Consider the following 15,200-nt stretch of genomic DNA (forward strand, 5'->3'; position numbering starts at 1 on the left):
ATATAAGGAAAAATAGGGAGATATTTCACTTCTCCAAACCTTAAATGTATATAGTTTTGATTTTTTGTTCAGAGGGCTTAGTATGGACCTCAGTTTAGACAACAAAGAATGTATGTCACTCCAGCCCAGAAGAGATCTTCATGTGCTAAACAGAAGCTCAAGAAAGCAGAGTCAAAAACTTGTCTAGATACGTGTTCACTGTCAAAATTAATTTAAAAAAATTCTTACTCACCTGCCAGAATATGCTATCTATTGTGTTTCCAAGAAAACCATCACGGCCTTCTGAAGACACCAGTTTCGGGCCAAGAATTGTCATGAATTCATCAAAATCCACCTGGCCATCCCCTGGAAGGAGAAGATAGAAATATGAATAGAAAAGTAGTTGAAATTGGCTTACTGTACCCTATGAAATAAACATCTCCATGTTTTTCTCCTTGGCATCACCTCAATAAATAACTAGCAGCATTACTGAAAATTGTGCAACATTCTTAAAATACCAAAGGAAACATAGAAATTATTGGCAATTATTTGTACATCAAATACCACATAGCCCTAATTATTTGTCAGTATTTCTATCTAAATGCTCAACCTGCACTTCCTCACACCTGCTGTACTTCCTGGATCTCAAATTACTCAACTATATGTGATAGAAATTGTGGCTTCCCCCCATCTCTTCCTTCATCTTTGTCACTCATGCATACATTTAGTCAGCGTATTTTATTGAACTCACCTCTTAGATACCCGGGGCTGCTCTATTTTCCTTGTTAATCCAACTGATAATCCCTTTACAAAGACTATGGTGGGAAACTTGTTCCAAGGATTCATAGTCCTAGTTTTAATTATAATGTTTTCAGTAGAACTGCTTTCTGCCTTCCCACTCTCACCTCCACTCTATCCTCCAGGCAACTCTGAGTTTACTTCCCCCAAACATATCCGATCATGCTTTATAAATCAATGCATCTTTGAAAATAAGAAAACCACCTCAGGCTAGCATGCAAGTCCCACTATCCTTTTTCTCCCCACCTCTACACAAAATGCCCTGCTTTTTCAGAGCTCTATGCCTCCATACATCTGGGATGCCTTCCCCGACTTGTCTACCTGATGAATGCCATCAAGTTCTCTAAGATGGAGCTTAAATAGCATGTTCTCTTTTAATTTTCTTCCTGAACCTTCCTCATCTCACTAAGTAGGCCAAATTTTCTTCCATCTCTCATGCTAACTTAATGTGCATCTATTATAGAACTTATCACCCTGTATCTCAGTCACTGATTGGCATGTCTATCTCCTATCTGGACTGTGAGCCCTGCAAGGTCGGGGTCCTAGTCTGAAACGTCTTTGTATATTCAACCCCATGGTGGGTCCTCATTTTGTACTTGTGGAATGAATGCATGCTGTCTCTAGTTTGTTTTCCTTTGCTCAGTTCAACATCCATTGGATCTTTCATGCCAGAGCGGACACTGACCAAAAGGTCAACTTGAGCCAATGCAGACAAAAGCAGACCTTCAAGGGATTGTCCAAGCTTCAGTGACTCAACAGGGTGGCATTCCAAACCTTAGAACTGCTTAAGAGGGAGTCTCCACCAAGAGCTCACCGCATCTTGGTCCCCAACAATAAAGATGGCCAGATGTCTGCACACAAGTTTGCCAAAGTGTTCACCCCCACAGTGCAATTGCCTTTAAAGAGCCTTCATTCAAAACCTATTTCAAAAATCCAAGCAGATGTCATCATCAGGATGTCAATAATTCAGATAAAACTTTCTAGAAGATAGGGGAGGCATAAGAGTCAGTGGGAAAGAACAAATTTAGCAACCGACTGGGGTGGGGCAGTCAGTGGGCTACTGAGAGGAAACTGATTTATCTCTCACCCTTCAACAAGATAAAGGGATCAAAATTTCACCCTCACTGATCACCATAAGAAAGCTAATGCAAGCAGCAATGAGTTACCATCTTGCTTTTCAAATTAGAGAATGCTTGTGAAAAGAATACTGCTCAAGCCAGCAGAGGTCCAGAGAAGAGCTAGGCTCTCTTCTGCATTCCAGGTATAATCATCTGGATACTGACTGGCAATATTTAAGATGCAGTAATATTCTGGTTCTTTTTGACATGATAACATTACTTTTTAATTTAAAAAGAAAAAGAAAAGCAAGGAAATTATCTTACGTGCAGACCAAGAGACTTGCCTGAAGATAGTCATCTAGTGTTTATGAAAGTGGAAAATTGGAAGATGGAGAAAGAGAATGGCCCAGTCTTTCTAGAATTCACACTGAGCTGGCTCTATGTGACTCCAAGTGTCAAACAGGCATGCGTGTTATACACATGCACTAACTCTCTGTTGTGTTACATGCCACCGAGTTGGCTCTGACTCCTGGTGACCCAGCGAATGAGTGATGTCAACAGTGTCCTGTCCTCAACAGCCCTGCTCAATTCCTGTAGACTCAGGCCCATGGCTTCTTTTATGGAGTCAATACCTCTCATGTTTGGTCTTCTTCTATTCCTGCTCACCTCAATTCACCCTTGCTATTACAGCTGGGGCTGGAGGGCCAAAAAGACTCAGATTAAAATATTCACTCTCAATAGAAACAGTATCATCCTCAATTAAATGAAGTGATTCTTAGGGGACACACACACAAAAAAAGATCTTAGATATTACAATGGTTTGTGGCCCACCTGGGGCCACAGTACATAAACAGATATACAGTATATCTTTGCTATTACAATTTCATGAAAGTGGGTCAACTACAGAAACAAATGTCTTAAAAGGCTCCAGGAGGTAAGGGGTGGTTATTAAAAAGGAAGATTGAGAAGCACTGGCCTAGAGGACGTCCTTAGTACTATGGTTCCCCTTCCCTGGGCCCTCCATCTGGAATGCTGGTCCATTCGCAGTGACCATTATCCCAATTCTCTGCCACCCATGGCGAGATCTCACAGTTCATAAAGGCTCAGCAGCTCAAGGGCATGGATTGTTTTTGCATAAAGACCTCATGAGACCTTAACTAAAATATGTCTACCAGGCTGGGTCACTCAAGCTCCTGACCATGGTGTAATGCGCCCCGTTGTCTCTCAGTTGGGAGCCTGATAGGGGAGTGGTCCAGAGGACGTGGCAAAACACTTACTTCGGTGCCAGGAAGATGGGGCTGTCTTTGAACAGACCACCTTCCAGGTAGGAGGAGAGACCACCCACCTCTCCAAAACCCTACGCCAGGGTGATGGGAATGAAGCAGCATGGAATTGGAGCATGTTAAGGGTCTACATGGAACTCTGGTTAAAGTTATCAAGGAATGCTCAGAGGGTACCTGTGGCTGAGAACATCATATCCAAAGCTGACAAGCAGAAACAATGCTTCAGAACTACATCCTGGCGCAGCTAACAGAGCAGCTCATTCATGACTCAATCCTTGGCCAGAGGGGAAGCACTGGGGGCGGGGTGCTCAGGATCCCTCGGGCAGTGCAAACTTCCATGCAGGACAGATGGCTTGGCAGAGACTTTCTGCTACTGGGAGGAGAGGCCCAGTACACAGTGGGATTTACTTCCCAGTATTTAGCAGAGGACATTTGAAACAGAATTTCTTATTGGTCAAAATATGATTCCCCCCACCCCTTGTAACTATCATTGAGCCAAGGCAGGTTCCTGCAGGTCCACAATTGGAGAAATAATCAGGGTGAGGCCCCTCATCTCTCTGTATCTCTCTCAGGATTTTCTCAGCTCTGACTCCTGAGGATGTGTGCACACAGCATCCTTCCATGAGTGAAGGCTCCTCCTGCTAATACACAGCTTGACACTGGTCCTACCAACAGTACAAGGTTCTATTAGGATTTGATGTGAGGAAAAGCTCTCTTCCGCAGTTTGTAGTTTAACAGGCAAATAGAACTAGAAACACCTCCACAACCATCAACCCTGGTCCCAGAACACTAGCCCCCATGTCCCCACCCCCTCACTCCATCCATCTCAGGAGAACTGAGAGAAATAGAATCTTAGAGAGAGGCTTTTCACTAAGTCCATTATAAGAAAACCATTCCCAGGCCGAGGCAAGGTTTGGGAAGTTTGATGATGATCGAAATAGCTAACATTTACCCCCTCACAATGTGCTGGGCAGTATTTAAAGAAATTGCCATACACTAGTTTATTTAAGTCTTCCAGGAGCCCATTTTACAGATGAGAAAATTGAGGCATAGAGAGGTTCCGTAGCTTCCAGAGAAGCTCATGCAGCAAGTGGAGCTGGGATTCCAAACCCAGCAGGCTGCCTGTGCTTTTGCTGCTTCTCAGGAGGCCGGGTCATGCACGGGCCTGTCTGGAATCTTCTTTCGCCTGATCCCAGCGTTCCCTGCAGGGGGCTGCCATGGCTGCCTGGCACTTACAGGCAAAGTGAAATCTACATTGCTCTCTCTGATCCAGTTGTTGCATCTCAGGTCAACCTCTAGAGGTCTTTCATCATCATTTAAAAGACTAATAATAAAAGTAAGAGGAGGCATGTATCTAACACTTGCTTTATGCCATTCACTGAGCTCAGGGCTTTACGTCTACTATTTGTTTGATTTTATCCCAACACTATGAACAAGTTCTCCCCTTCCACATTTACTCAGGAGAAAACTTAGGCAAAAAGAGCAACTAGATCAAGTCCATGAACTAGTATGTGCCAGCACAGGGACTCAGCGTGGAACCCTGATATTAACCTCCACCTTGTATGCCCCCCCCTTCTGCATCAGAGACCCCAGCATAAGTCCTGGCATAGGTTCATATCACTTTCTAAAGTGTGAGAGTCAAACATGTTTTCCTATATGGGCATTTAGGAAGGAATTTAGTGAGAGACTGGGGGAGACGGCCTTCAAGGGCACTTACGCAAAAGACCACTGCCTGAAAACCATTTATTTGTTCCCCAAATTTCCACTTTGTTTGCAGTCCATGTCTCCATAATTCCCTTCGATGATCAATTCTCAGTGGACACAGGTCTCTCATACAACCCCTCAGGCATCTGAAACCTCTAAAAGAATTGGTCTAATGAGGGAGGCCTATCCGGGCTTGGCAGGGTATCTGGATTCACATACCCCCAAAGAAAGGGTGGCATCTTCTCAGACTCACCACCTTTTACAGGACGTGACTGCGAACATTTCATCGGGTTAAATTTTTTTACCAATTTTGAACATGCAAGTATCTGCAGAATTAAATAATGGAATTCCCCCCACCAGGCTTCATTCTCCTTCCTCAAGCCTCCCAATATCACGATCCACTTAGCAGGAAGCGCAGGGAGCTAACCTGCTAAGGTCTTGCTGCTTCCCACTGCTGTGTAAGCCAAAGTAATGAACTTGAACTGGGGCAGGAAGCTGCAGGTGGGCCAGGACTGTTCATTAAAACCAACCGGCTGAAACTCCAAAAAGAGGTAAAATAATAACAAAAATCACTTCGAAAGAAAGAAGGGAAAAAAGGATGTGTTCTGAAGGGTAACAAGGACACAGGTTAACGGGGGGGGGGGAAATGTCTGAGGCTCCATTCAAATCAATTAGCGACGTTTGGAAAGCACACCTGCAAAGCAGCAGGTCAGTGGGCCACAGACTGTGGGGCAACAGGACATAAATAAGGCACAGACTTACCCTCCAGGCGCTTGCAATCTGTTGCCAGGACAGAGTCAGGCGGGTGCTCTGACTGGCCTAAAAGCATTGTGTCAAAGCAGGAGGAAGGTGGGAGCAAAGGCTCCAATTGGGAAATTCTGAGTGGTTTGCAAGGAGCCTTTAAGGGGAGGAAGGGATCTAACAAGCTGAAAGAGAAGAACAGGGCAGGTTTTCCATGTTTTTGAGAAGTAGCTATTCCTCATGTTATATAAACTGTGCCAGGGTGATGAAAAAGGGGAAAGTAAGGAAAAGTCTGATATCAAAATACACAAAAGGAAAACTGTAGGACCTCACACAAATACACGCAAAAATCCTAAAGTCTAAACCATAACGTCTCAATTAAAGTACAGGAAAAGCATAGTCTATCACAGCCGAGTTCAGATCATTCCAGGACTTGTGTACAATTTAATATTAGGAAAATCAAATCAATAGATACAATTTCATAAGTGGTGATATCTATGAATTTTGCAAAACAGCCGAGTAAAATCCAATGCTCCTTCCGGGCTTTTTTCAACTGGGAAAATAATAATGCTCCCTTAAGATGCTACGAGTGATCTACGGCAAGACAAGAGCAGGCCTCGTCACACAGAGAGGACTCCACGCTCAGCTAGGCAGCCCCCCCAGGGTGCTTGCCATCAATCTTTTTTTTAAAAATATGTCTTTATTGATTTCAGAGAGGAAGGGAGAGGGAGAGAGAGAGACAGAAACATCAGTGATGAGAGACAGTCATTGATGGCTGCCTCCTGCATACTCCCTACTGGGAATCAAGCCTGCAACCCGGGCATGTGCCCTGACCAGGAATCGAACCTCGATCTCTTGGATCCTAAGTCAATGCTCAACCACTGAGCCATGCTGGCTGGCCTTGCCACCATTCTTATTCCATATTGTCCTCAATGTGCAGGCCAATATTACCATGCGAAATAGAAGTGAGAAATAAGTCCAAGGGAATGGAGGAGGCGAGATGATCCCCGTTCCTAAAGCAGTGTTATTGTGTGTCTAGAAAAAACAAGTGACACAGCTGTAATTCTGAGAATTTAGTAACAGTGGCTAAGTACAGACAGACACTGAAAAAATCAATAGTTTTCTTATGTGGCAGCAATAACCATTTAGAAATTTAACAGACGAGCCAAGGAACTTCTGAGCAGATAGCAGGAGACGTTCCCGATGTGCTCTCTTTCCCAGTCTCCTGGCAAGTCCCCTGGGCAGTGGGCACAGGCCCTGCAGGCTGGGCTCCCGGAGAAGGTGAAGGAGGGTGGAGAAGGCTGGGACCTTATGGTCAGCAGAAACCGAGCCTGCCTCCCCTGGGGAAACGGCCTCCCTTGTTTACATGAGCAGGTTGGGGAGCACTTCCTGACCTCACTGACTCCCCAGAACCTGGAGAAAATCTGATCTGTGGGTTGGGCCTCCCTGCTCTGGGGTAGCCCCCCTACCTGCCCTCTAAACCCCATGGAGAAGGCCAAGCACTTGCTCCCTGCTGGGCCAAACCATGCCAGAGGGAAGGGGGGAAGGGGACTTTGTGAAGGAGGTGACGGGATTAAGAAGCATAAATTAGTAGTTACAGAACAGTCACCAGGGATGTGGGGTGCCGCATGGGGAGAAGAGTCAATAGCATTGTAATAACTACGCACGGTGCTGGGTGGGTGCTGGAGGTACTGGGGTGGGGGGCACTTTGTGAGGTATGTGATTGTTTGGCCACTGTGCTGTACACTTGAAACCAATACAAAACAAAGTTGAAGGCAAACTGTAATTGGGGAAAAAAAAGAGATGGAACCTGTGGGGCTTTCCTCTCCCTGTAGCTTTGCCAAGAGGCCCTGAGTTGGTGGTGAGTTGGACAGAAAAGCAGAGACGGGCAAAAGAAAGGCAGCTCGTTTCCAGGGTGCAATGGCAAGAGGGGGTGACCAAGCCGAGCCTTTGAGCACTTGGCTCCCACCCAACTGCAACTGGAAGACAAGGAGCCTGACCAGAACTTAGAGGGAAAAAGAAACAGGAAAGAAATATGAGCTCTTAGAGTAGAATTAGAATAGACCAGAGATTCTCAGGAACCAAAGAGCTTGATTTACGAAGACACAACTTCACAGACACACTGGAACAGAGGGTGCTGAGTGTGCAGAGCTGAGGGAGCAGCCGGGGCTCGGGGACCTGGAGCCCAGAGCCCTGAGACTTGACCTGAGAAGAAGGGGAAGCCAAGGAAAGAGCAAAAGAACAGGCGGGCAAATGTCATTCACAATGTCTAGCTGACACTCATGGAGCACCTTCCGCCTGCCATGCACCGTGCTCAGGATTACATGAATTAACTCACTGAACTCGCACCGCACACTTATGAGGTAGGTCTTCTTATTCTTTCACGTCCTATGTGAGCACACAGAAGCCAGGGCAGGTCGGGCTGATGTGCTCGGGCCAGGCCTGGGCTGGGTGGAGTCTGAATGTGCGCTGTCTGACTCCAGGGGTCCGTGATTTTAGCCACAAGGCCAAATGAACAATTAAACAAGTAATAGAGAAAACAATCCTCATTTAAAGAGAAAAGTCGAATTTATAACACAAAGAAGAGTATTGGGGACTCATATGAAGAAATCTGTATAGAGCTTTACTGAGATATTTTAAAAGTCTTTAAAGAAAATGGCAAATAATACCATGGTTCTTGATGGAAAGATTTTTGTAAAAATGATAATTTTCCCCAAATTAACTCTTATGTTTAATGCAATTCCAATAAAAATCACTGTGGAATTTTTTGGAGCTTTCCCAATGACTCTTACGGTCATTTGGAATAAAGAGCAGACAAGAAAAGCCTGAGATATAATTAAGAAGAGTAATGCTATATCTAACAATAAAATGTATTACAAAGCTACAATAATGAAAAGACATACTGATGTAGGAACGGATGGGAAAGAAATAAAACAGACTGCTCGCAAGTAAGTTATAGGGTTACTTGACAAATGGTGCTGGGAAGATAGGTTAAGAATTTGGAAATAAAAATCAGCTTTGCTCCTCATTTCGTATTTTAGTCTATAAAACACTAAAGATATAAATTAGAGGGATATATAGGTAAAATGAGGAAAACGTTGTCGAAGTTCAAAGTCAATAAAATAAAAGCAGAACAGTAAACATTCATAGGCTTGTTAACGTATCCTGCATTTTAAAAACATTAGACACTAAATTAACTATCAAGAAACCAAGAAAACTACACAAAGGGATAATACTCTTTAAATACAAAGGAGTTCATTAAAAGACAAATGCTAAGGCATGTAAACAGATAATTCACAAAGGAAAAATACAATTGTTAATCATGTGGAAAATGTCCAACTTCAATGGTATGAAAATACATGCAAATTAAAGCAATAATGAGCTTGCATTTTCCACAACCCAAGTAGGCGAAGGTTTTATTTTTAAGTGAGAAGACGGACTGTGCACAGCTTGCCGAAGACTTCTCATTCACATCGACGAGAACAGGCCTTGGCACAGCCTTTCTGGATATTAATTTGGAAATGCCATTTAGATTAAAAATTCCTTTTATATTTAAAAAATGTTCTTTTCCTTTGATTCAATCACTCTTGTTCTGGAATCTGTCCTAAGAAATTAATCAGAAATTTAGACAAATATCTCTGCACCATGTTGTCTATTGCAGTATTATATATAATAGTGAAATGAAAAAAAATAAAGAAAATAGATGCAAAAATAAAAACCCACCACCCAGAGGTAACATTTGTGTATTTTCTTTTTTTTTTTTCTTAATCCCCAATCGAGGGTATGTTTTATTGACATTCAGAGAGAGGAAGGAAGAGGGAGCGAGAGAAACATCAGTCGGCTGCCTCCCGTAGTGCCCCAACCACAGCTCAAACCCGCAACCTGGGTACGTGCCCTGACGGGTAATCAAACCTGCCACCTTTTGGTGTACAAGATGATGCTCCAACTGAGACATCCAGCCAGGGCTTGAGTATTTTCTTTTAAGCAAATAAATAAAATAATTGAAATAGTAGTTTCCCATCCTTTCTACTTGACATTCTATTGTGAACATTTCCCATGTTATTAAAAGTCTTTAAAACATATTTGGTCACATAACACCTTGCAGAGACGCATAGTTTTTTCAATTGGTTTTCCCTATTTTTGGAAGGTCTAATTGTTTCTATAATAGCATGTAATATGGTTGTAATAAAAAAGTAAGTTATTTCTATTTTTTAATGCTTTTAAGGGTTCGTATGAAATAGTTCTTATAGGGCAGTGGTTCTGCTGGACCATGAGTACAGTTAGATCTTGAGGACATCCTCTGTGAAACAGGTACCCGAGCTTTCCAGGTTGAATAGACGTAAGAAGTCACTTGCCACTGATTCATCTTAGATAGAATGTTATACAACCATCACCCAGATCATTTCACTCAAAATTAGAATCATATAGAAAATTGCTCTTCTGGGCCCTAAGTGCTAAACCACACATAAAAAAATGACCGCACATAAACATCTATATACGCTACACGTCTCATCCCAATGAGTCCCTGGATGAGAATTAGTTCAATTTTTCTGCCTCCTGAATTATTAGTTTGCTTGAGTACAAAATAGGAGTAAATACAGTGTGGTAGCTGCTAGGGAAGGTGAAGGCTGAAACCTCCTGGAATCTTTAGAGCACACCCATGGGCGTCTCCATGTCCACACACTGGGCAGAGGACCAAGGGCCTGAAACTTTGGAAGATAGTGATTTCTGAACTGAAATAGTTGAGAAAAATAATGCCACCAAATTCCCTATGAAAATTATAGGGAATTTCCCCTGGCAGATCTAGGCACTGGGCGCACTGAGAATGGATGCAATACAGAGGAACAGCGATGTGTAAAGGCAGTTATGATGTTCTACATTAAACAAACACGGGTCCAAAATAAATAACTCCTGCAGCTGCCTGGCCTTAAAACCTGGCTGTCAACAGGGGGAAGTATAATCACTTTGACCTGTTTCCATTTTATCGACGATTCAAGGTTTTAGATTTGGACTTAAACATAAATGTTGTGCTTCCTGGATTGTGACTACTTAATTTCATTTATATTTTTAAGCTGAAACTTTAGAAGCATATGAAATAGTTAAAAACATTCTAGAATATACAAGAAACATGCAGAATTTATTTCTTTTAAATGGTCTTTTAAAAAATCTGTATCAAAGAAAATTAACAAACCACTCTTAGGAATGTCACCCAATCAATGGTGTTCAGAGTCTTTCTCCATTTCTTTCTTTCCAAGGTCTAGACTTCCTAACCTAGGCCTGGAGGGATTACTTCCTCCCAACACTAACCCTGTCTCCTCTTTAGCAATGCTGCTGCAGGAATGGTGTAAAAAAAGAGCAACACTCAATGAGAATATTAGCGATGAAGGTTTCTTTCTTTAATAACACGTGCCAAGGAAACATGGACAGACTGACCAAAAATCCTGACGTTCCTCATATTTAGGGAGCTCAATAAGAATTCTTGCATTGACAAGAGCTTCCTGAAAGGTAAACCCAGTAAAATCAGTACTTTAAACTTAAAGGAAACTATTTGAAAATTAGTTTGCTTTGAAATCTTTTTATAAACACCATATTTCCAAAAAGAAATTGCATTGTAATAGATTTCAGAGCTTGGCTATCAAGATTGAGAATGGCTGTCAATCATGGACCCGGATGTTCTTAGTTTACCGACAGTGCAAGACTCATGACAGCTGATATCCCTGTTTCTGTTGAGTCCTGGGACATCCACTCAGTATTGTACAGACTGCCGATTCTCCATAGCTCACATATAGTGACCTCTTTTATGACGGACCATTCAATTAGCCACTTAGGCTGAAGAAAACTTTTGGGAAATTTTTCCAAGGGTTTCTGATCGTGGGCAGATGAAACAACATTCCGCTCTGTCTCTTCCATGCTATGAACCCTGAACCAAACGCACGGAGCAGCTATCTGAAGATTCTGAGAAGTGGATAGGAGAAAGAGAGCTGGGGAAGAAGACTTGAACTTGAAGTACCACCAAACCAGCCAAGAGTTGACTCTATTTTCCCCTCTGGATTCCCAGGCTGGGTGCAGTGCGGTGTGAAGCCTGGAGTGGGCACTGGTGTGGTCGGCCAGAGCTCCAGGAAGCCCCCTAGTTCTGGCTTCCAGGGCGGGAAAGGGGTCTGCTAACGCTCAGAGCAAGTGGGGTAATACTTCATGTTTTTTCATTTCTCCATTCCCTCAAGTCCCAACCCATGGTAACCTGTAAGCACCTAAAAGCTCCGAGGTAGGAGAACCTTTCCCTCTATGTAGAGGAGTCATTGTCTCAGGAAAGGAAAACCTCTGGTGCTTTTTTTCCTCTCTGTTCTCTCATCATTTGGACCAAGAAGCTGGCACAGCATGGAAAGTGTGCAGCAGAATGGAACAAATAAAACCCCAGATTTCTGGCTGTAGGAATAAAAAAAAAAAAGAAAGAAAGAAACCAGCTAGAAAGTACCAGGGGGATCTGGGAGAGTCAAAGCTAGGCAAAGCTACTGCATAATATTGTTTACGGAATCCTGGGCTCACCCATAAGCTGCTCATGCATGAGTCTGACCCTAAACAGCACACCATAGACTTTGGCCTGGAGAACAGGTCTGACCTCTAAGCAGGTCCCAGAATGGCCAGAGGGTAGAGCATACGCCGAGCAATGTGAACAGCACTGCAGAGGATTTGAAAACTGAACATACATCAGAACCACGACCCAGAGAAAGCCAGTTAGAATCTGCCGCTTAAACCCAACCAAATCAATTGCCTGCTTAAACAAAAATATCAACATTCTCCGTAAGATTTAAAGAAGGCCCAGAGACATAACATAATATTCAAAATACCCAGAGTAGAATACAAAATTATTCAGCATCAGAAGAACCAGGAAGGCTTCAACCTGCATAAGAAAACACAATCAGCAGATGCCAATGACATGTGTGTTGGAATTATCTGGAAAAAGCTTTAATAAAACCTTTACGGAAATACTGCAACAGTGAAGGCAAACGCTCTTGAAAGGAATGAAATGATAGAAAACTTCAACAAAGAAACAGGTGATATAAATAAATAAGAACATAATGTATAATTTAGAACTGAAAAAAAAAAACCCTCCACCAACAACAGTAACAAAACACCTCTATAGATAAGCTCAATTACAAAATGGAAATAATAAGTGAAAGAGTTAATAAACTTGAAGACAGATCAATAGAAATTATAGGTCTTTCTCATCTCCTTTTGTGATCAATGTCCATTCTATCAGAGTCACAAAAGGAGATGAGAAAGGCTACAGAAAAAAAATATTTAAAGAAATAATGACTGAAAACTTCCCAAATTAGTTAATAGAAATAAATCAACAGATGCAAGAAACTCAGTGAACCCAAAACAGGATAAACCTAAAGAAATACATGCCCATATATCATTATCAAATTGCTGATGAGTAAAGACAAAGAAAAAAATCTAGAAAGCAACCAGAAAAAAAGGATGTGTTACCAATAGGAAATCAATTATTCAAATGACTGTGCTTTCTCGTCATAAAACATGGAGACCAGGTGGAAGTGGAACAACATATTTAAAGTGCTAAAAGAAAAGAACTCTCAACCCAGAACTTTATATCTAGTGAAAATATCCTTCAAAAGTGCAGGTAATATAAAGAAATTTTCAGGTGAACAAGAGCATAGAAATTCATTGTCAGAGGCCTGCACTAAAATAATTTTTAAAGGAAGTTCCTCGGGAGAAATAAAATTATATCAGAAAAGAACTTGGAACATCAGGAATGAAGAAAAGATAAGTACCTGGTTAAATAAAATACATTATTCTTTTCCCATTTTGTTCTTTAAAAAGTGTTTGATGATCGAAAACAAAAATTATAACATGTCTGATGGAGCTTTCCATGTAGGTAGATATATAAACTCTGAGGAAAAATGACACAGTGAACTGATTCTGTAAGATCATATCAAAGACGAAAGACATAATGACACAATCTTAATAGTCCTACTGAAGAAATTGCATTCATAATTAAAAACTTTCTGAAAAAGAAATCTAGAGACCCCGATGGCTTTACTGGCCTGTTCTAACAAACATTTAAAGAAGAAATAATACCAGTTCTACACATTCTCTTCCATAAAATAAAAAAGGAGGAACATTTCCCAGCTTATTTTATGAGGCTAATATTGCCCTGACACCAAAACTTAGACACAAAGGGCAAGCCTGAGGAAGTTTCTGGCATGGTCAAGTCGATCTGTATGTTGAATGTGTTAGTGGTCACACAAATCTACGTGTGTTAAAATTCATCAAACTATATACCCACAAATGTCCATTGTACTGTGTGTTAACCAAAGAACTTATATGTCTATACACATAACCTGTGGACACAGACAATAGTGCACTGAAGGCCTGGGAGGGAGGATGTGGGGTGGAGACGGGCAATGGGGAGAAAAGGGAACATCTGTAATACTTTCAACAATAAAGATAATTTTTTTCAAATATGTGTTTATTGATTTCAGAGAGAGGAAAGGAGAGGGAGAGAGAGATAGAAATATCAATGAGAGAGCCATTGATCAGCTGCCTCCTGCACGCCCCCTGCTGGGAATCAAGCCCGCAACCCGGGCATGTGCCCTGACCTGGAATTGAACCTCTATCTCCTGGATCATAGGTTGATGCTCAACTACTGAGCCACGCCGGCCAGGCAAAGATAAATTTTTTAAAAGTCAAATTAAAAAGAAATATAATAGTCTCAGGCTACAGCTCTCAGACTTCATAAATTTGCAGGCTTCGATGTCTGAAAACCATGTAATCATTTTTCAAAATGGTATGACATGTGATGCAATGTGAGGTAAGGGAGTTGGGGGTCTCTTGGGAAAAGTTTTCCTTTCTCTTAAAAGGGGACACACCTTGCTTTGGATGTTGTCCTGTGGAGGTGTGATATGTGACAGCCATCTTGTCCCCATGAAATGAAGCCAAGAAAACTGTAGAGTTGCTGACTTAAAATTCTGACACCTTGAGTGGCTGAATTAACGAGTCAGAAACTCATCCTACCTCCAGACTTGTCACGAGAGTTAATAAAGCTGTATCGTTTCACGTACTGGCAGCTAAAACAGTCTAAGTTGGATGGTGTACCTGGATGAATATTTGCACTACTTTGCATAGCTTTTATAGAAGAATTGGACACATGCCTTCTTGTTAAAAGTAAGTAAGAAAAAACAACTTTCTCTATGAAGATTCTATGAACTGTCAAGGTGCAATTGAACCTTTTACTGGGAAAACTACTCAAAGCCAATTAATGTAATATAAAACTAATCACTTTTGGCAGGGACTTCTGTTCTCCAGATGGACAATTCTAACCAACTCTGTTAGACTGGGTAATCCATCCAGTTAGGCGGGGGAGGGCCCTATAGCCAGCTCATTCTGAGAAGCTATGATGATGTAACCCCATTGAAAATTATATATTTTGCAATAACTATATTATTTTAACTTAGAAAGCGGTATTTGTAAATCCCAGCATCAAATCTTTTAACTCAAGGTCATCACCTTCACACTCCAGGATGCAGAACTCCTCGCTGTCAACTGAGTACTAGCTCAGGCATTTAGTTGGTCCCAAACTCATCTTCCTGGCCTTGCTTTTATGTGGCCCAGGACCACT

At 41.9% G+C, this 15,200-nt stretch overlaps 1 protein-coding gene across 2 annotated transcripts in view; it reads right to left on the reverse strand.

Moving 5' to 3' along the window:
- CALN1 (calneuron 1) overlaps positions 1-15,200 on the reverse strand; it is a 379,805-nt gene that overhangs the window by 143,808 nt on the left and 220,797 nt on the right. For both annotated transcript variants that reach the window (XM_087815617.1, XM_016225136.2), the window contains exon 4: positions 233-345. In XM_087815617.1, coding sequence (XP_087671743.1) covers positions 233-345 — 113 coding nt within the window. The remainder of the gene's footprint in view (positions 1-232; positions 346-15,200) is intronic.

This window comes from Miniopterus natalensis, chromosome 3, assembly GCF_054644295.1.
Source record: "Miniopterus natalensis isolate mMinNat1 chromosome 3, mMinNat1.hap1, whole genome shotgun sequence".
NCBI classification, from domain to species: Eukaryota; Metazoa; Chordata; class Mammalia; order Chiroptera; family Miniopteridae; genus Miniopterus; species Miniopterus natalensis.